Genomic DNA, 5,432 nt, shown 5'->3' with positions numbered 1-5,432 from the left:
GGGATAGAGCAGACAGATGAAGCGGTTACAGCAGGTTCGGTTAAGCCGTGGTATGTTTCCTCCTGACTTCTTTTTCCACTAGCATAACTGTTTAGTCTGTTTGTGCTTATAGCGAGAGCCAGACCGTGCCCCATGGCCCTTGCAGTCCAACACCAGTGGGTTTTTTTCCTTCCACTCCTTAGCAATGCCAAATATCTCCCAAGTACATATAAACCAGTGGATCATTGGGGTGACAGCAGCTGGGGGATCTAGCCCCCAGCAGACAGGATGCACAAACACATGGCTGGAAGGAAGTCCTAAAAGCTGGAGGTGATGTTATTTCCTTTGGGAGACTGCTCCACCTCTCCTGGCCATTGAATTAGATTGACAGAGGGGCTGAGCAGTTGGTTGGTGCAGTGACTGTAGGTGGAAATCAGGCCCAGGTGCTCCAAGACACTCAGGCTTCCTCCTGCTTGTGTTGAGGAAGCGGAGATATGAATATGCACATTTAAGTGAAACAGAGGTGCTTGGCATGGATTGAGGGGCAGGAAAGAGCTGGGTCACTGGAGCTCTCGCTCTCCAGCTACTCTGCACTTCATGCATCATTTGCAGCTTGTGTGCATATGCTTCTGCACCCAGAGGATGAGACCCCCACAGCTTGGTGTTTGGCTAAAGCTCTAGAGATCCATGATTCCAGTTTTGGAGGTGTCTGATTCATTCTCTGGTGTGGCCTTAAATGACAGCTCCAGGGGACATGAGGTGGCCTGTACCTGGAACTCAGGTAGCCTGTGCAGAGCGCTGCTCGGTGCATGTCCTGCGTCTTTCCTTAGTGCCCGGTCTATAAGCCTCACTTGAGGTGGGGTGTTGGAAGCTCCTAGCAGACAGATTCCAGATCCGTCTCCTCGTTCTGGCTGCAGTGAGGCCCGTCACACCCCGCAGGCATCAGGAGCTCTAAACCAGAGAACCCAGTCCCGGGCCTCTCTGGAGGGTGCGGCCCCAATCTGCCCGGCACCTCTGGCAGCTGTTCAGGTCCCCTGCAGCCATCTCCTTGTGTGCTGGGGCTGCAGGCACGTTTGTCCCCATTGGGGTGGGGAAGACAGAAACCACAAACGCCCAGCATGATGGTGAGGGGGAGGGAGGAGTGCGATGAGCCAGTCGCTCATGCTCGGGTATTTGAGATCTATTGTGTGTGCATCAGACTGGAGGAGACAGTACAGGGGAACCGCCTAGGGAGAGCATCCGACCCAGCTTGATAGTTTCCTGGAAGAATGTACCCCACCCTCCATGCAATATGGGACTGGGTTCTGGGTGGTGCTGCCCATGGTGTCCTTTTAATGAGAGTCTTCGAAAAAGCCACTGGTTGGAAAGGTCCAAGCAGGCCGTTTGGAGGGACTGAGCACCAAGGGAGAGGAGACTTCATGCCCCTCAAGGGTCCCCTGGGGTACAAGTATACCAGGGAGTGTGGAAGAGCAAGCATTTGTAATAGCAGAGGAAGGGGTTGCAGGTGGCTCTGGTTTCCAGCATCAGGATTAGCAGCCAGCCCCTGAGCTGAGGCATGTTTGCAAGCTTCATCTATTGCCTCTGATCCTGTGCATGTACAGCACCTGGCACAGAGATGTGGTGAGCTCCAGGGTGTTAGGAATAAGGAGACAACTCACTCTTCTGGGAGCTGGAAGGAATGAGAGGAGCTCTGAGCTGGATGAGGGAGGTGGGTAGCAGATCTAAGGAGCAGGGGCCATGCCATGTGATCCTGGGAACATCATGAGAGCCACAGCCCTGCCGATATCAAACAGCAGAAAAGCCAACATCTAGCTGCATCTCCTGACAGGCTGGGTGTCTGGGGGAGCTTTCATAACAACATCAGGCACTGATCAAACCCACAACACTGATTGCTGCATTGAGAAACAGGCCAAGCTTTGGTTCAGCTATGAGCTAATGCTACGCGACGGGATGTTTCCTTTGATTTCCTGCTTCCGTTTCCTCTCTGTTGCTCAGCTCAGCTGTAGGGTGCAAGCGATGTTCAATGACCTGTACAGAAAGGAATATGTTGGCTAAGCGTGTGTGCCCATGTGCATGTATGCTGCTGCCCTCTGCTGTGTGTATGTGGCTGTGCATGAACCATTGAATGCGTGGCGTGCAATCAGTGTGTCTGTGCTCAATGTAGATGTGCCATGATAGTGGATTGAAGGGAAAGAGGGTCTGAGTGTGTATGGGTACGAGTTGCTATTGCTGTGTACTACTGTACTGGCAGTGTGTGTGTGTGTGTGTGTGTGTATGTATTTGCACACTCATGCCTGCCAATATGTGTGTCTCTGGGCCGCTGCCCTCTGCTGGATTTCACAAACGCTGGTTTCAGTGCATGTGCACATAATTGTGTTTGTGTACTACAGCTGTGCAACAGATACAGTCCGTATCTATATCCGCATGTGTGAGCATGCATGTGCAGTCCAGTCCTCTGCAGTCTATTAAAGTAGATAGTCAGAACCGCTTGACTGTGTTGTGAGCCTTTTGGATATTTCCAAGGATGGAGACGCCACCACTTCTCCAGGTAGCCTGTTCTGGCTCTTGACCATCCTTATCCTCAGCAAGTTCCTCCTCATCTCCTGCTTAATTTTCTGTGTGGCAGCTTGAGGCTGTTGCACCTATTCTTGTCCCTTGTGGCCACAGAGAAAAGCCCATCTCCATCCTCTCTACAGTCACCCTTTGGGTATTTGAAGGCTATTATCCCACCCCTCTCATGGTGCTGGCCTGGCTTCCCTTTCAGATTATCAGCTGACCAGTGCTGAGTTGTCGTCACTGCCGGCGTTCAGCTCTCCGGGTGGATTATCGCTGGGCAATATCTCTGCCTGGCAGCAACAGCAGCAGCAACAGCCACAGCAGCAGCAGCAGCCACAGCAGCAACAGCCCCAACAGCAGCAGCAGCCACAGCCCCAACAGCAACAGCCGCCCCAGCAGCAGCAACAGCCGCAGCAGCAACACTTGGTTCCTGTATCGCTAAGTAACTTAATGTAAGTGAAGCGGGGGCCTGGGTCACTCCCGGGGTGGGGGGTTGATGGAGGTGTTGGCTGGAACAGGTCACCCTGCCAGGTACTGCAGCAGGTCAGGGAGCAAAGGGGTTAGGAGGAGCTAGGACGCCTGGGTACCAATTCTGACTTTCCCCTGGAAGCCAGTTCATATTCCTTCTCTTGAGTCTCACTGTCCTCCTCATTTAAAACAAGGAGACTATTATGGATGTATCCCCAGGATTCATAGGCTGATAGGAAAATCAGGCTGAAAGGGACTTCTTGAGGTCATATGTAGTCAAGGCAGGATCAGTCCTGACTCAACTGAGTTGCCTGGTAGTGCCTCTGGTAAGATACTGTGAGGTTTTCCTCTGGAAGTGCTTGAGAAGACCAGGAATCAGAACTCATGGTAGAGGTGATGTCTTTTATTAGACCAACTAGATTTTTGCAAAAAACATCTTTAATTGCAAGCTTTCAGGCATAAGCACCGCTTATCAGGAATAGGAGAAAAGATTGTAAAAGTTCTCCCAGGTAGAAATGAAAATTCATATTTCATAGGAGTTAAAGGTGTGGCAAAATGTCCTGTTTGGCAAGGCCAGCGTATTCTTATTGCCTTCATATTGGAGAGGGTTGATTTCTAATCCATGCTGCCTCTGGGCATCTCAAGTGCTTACCCTGAAATGTGAAGTCATTGGGGAAACCTTTTTTTTGTTGCATTTGCTGTGCTCTGGATACATGATGCTGAGGCCCAAAGTGGCTCTACGAAGACATGGTTGGGGAAAAGGACCTTTCTCATGTGAGGAAAAAATGGACTTTTCAGTGAAAAATTGCACTGTGGGAGTCCGGAGATGCTGGTACACTATGGGGGAGATCTGGCAAGGGGGTGCCTTGAAAATGGGGACATGAGGAAGTTAGCTAACAGCTGCTGTGAGGCATTGAGTGAGCATAGTTTTCCAGCTCCCCAAGAGGAGGCATTTCTTTTTTGCCTGACCTAAAAAGAAGCCAAGCAGCTAAAACCCCACTTTTAGCATGGGCAACCCTTGCAACAGAACATTTCTGACCAGCCCTGGATCCACGTGTCATTGCAAGAGGGAAGTAAAATGTTTGAGGCCCCGCTGGGGCTGATCCCACCCATGGGCAGAACTGGTGCAACTTGATGCATTGCCCCACCGTTGGGTAACACTAAAGTCCTGTTCCACGTCCCACTGCAGGCTGGAAATAGCACTATCAATTAAGATGGGTTTGTGTCCTTCCCCAAAGATTGAATAGCAGCCAGGCTCTTCAAACATTGTGGGCAGCCCATGTCCCCACGCAGAGCCAACTCAGACCAGCCCTGGCCTCCACTGACTTCTATATCTGAACCCTGTCATTATATCAGGGAACACCCCGGAGACAGTCACGGCTGTGGTGTCTGAGGTGCTGTGCAGACTTGTGGGGTGAGACGATCCCTGCCTCAAATATCTTGCAGTCTGAATACCCAAAGAAAGAGATTATTTATCCCAACTTTGCAGCTGGGGACCTAAGGCCCCAGAAACAGTCAGGACATGTCTAAATGGTGGGAAGACAGTGTTTCATGAGCGCTGTTTTGAATTCATTCTCTGTGTGGACCCTCTGGAAGGGGAGGGAATAAAGATCACAGAATCACTGGTGCACATCCAACGTGGGTGATTGTTCTGGAGGAAAATCCACCTCTAGTCTGGAATAGAGCGTTCACACTGGGAACTGTTTTCAGAAGCATTGATACGAGGTCACCTCAAAGCAACTTGGCTCTTTCATCCTTGCCTTGCCCAGTGCCTTAACTCTAGAGGTGGCTTTTCCTCTTAAAGATGCCCCCCATCCTACAGCCATCAAAAAGGCAAGCAACATTTCGAAGATGATTAAGGGAATTGTGAACAAAACTGAAAGTATCACAATGCCCCTTTATAAATCCATGGTGCATCCACACCTTGAATATGGCGCCCAAATCTGGTCCCCACATCTCAGAAAGGATATAAAAGAACTAGAGAAGATCCAAAGAAGGGCAAGAAGGATGTTCAGCAGTACATAGGGGCTTCCAGGTCAGGAGGGATAAAGGGGCTAGGTCTGTTCAGTTTAGAAAAGAGACGCTCAAGGGGGGGCAACAGGACCAAGGTTTACAAAATACTAAATGGTGAAAAGAAAGGAAATAGGGATCTATTATTTACTGCTTCTCACAATATAAGAACTATGAAAATGAAACTAGTAGGTAGTGAGTTCAACACAAGGAAGTTCTTTTTCACCCCGTGTGTAATTAATGTGTGGCACTCACCGTCACAGGATGCAGTGGAAGCTGACACTTCAACCAGATTCAAAAGGGGAGTGGACATATTCTTGGGGGAAACGGGGCATCAGTAGCTGTTGAGCATGGGAGTGAGGGGGACAGCCTCTGAATCGGACATTCATAGATTCATAGATTCATAGATTAAGGGTCGG

At 50.1% G+C, this 5,432-nt stretch overlaps 1 protein-coding gene across 5 annotated transcripts in view; it reads left to right on the top strand.

Annotated features, from left to right (window-relative positions):
• Nucleotides 1-5,432, top strand: part of MEF2D (myocyte enhancer factor 2D) — a 73,461-nt gene that overhangs the window by 59,586 nt on the left and 8,443 nt on the right. For all 5 annotated transcript variants that reach the window (XM_019521462.1, XM_019521226.1, XM_019521386.1 and 2 more), the window contains one exon: nt 2,744-2,987. In XM_019521462.1, coding sequence (XP_019377007.1) covers nt 2,744-2,987 — 244 coding nt within the window. The remainder of the gene's footprint in view (nt 1-2,743; nt 2,988-5,432) is intronic.

Source organism: Gavialis gangeticus, unplaced genomic scaffold (assembly GCF_001723915.1).
Source record: "Gavialis gangeticus isolate Ggan-Ray unplaced genomic scaffold, GavGan_comp1, whole genome shotgun sequence".
Classification (NCBI taxonomy): domain Eukaryota; kingdom Metazoa; phylum Chordata; order Crocodylia; family Gavialidae; genus Gavialis; species Gavialis gangeticus.
Note: the sequence above shows the minus strand (reverse complement) of the source record. Positions and strands in the feature narration are given on the sequence as shown.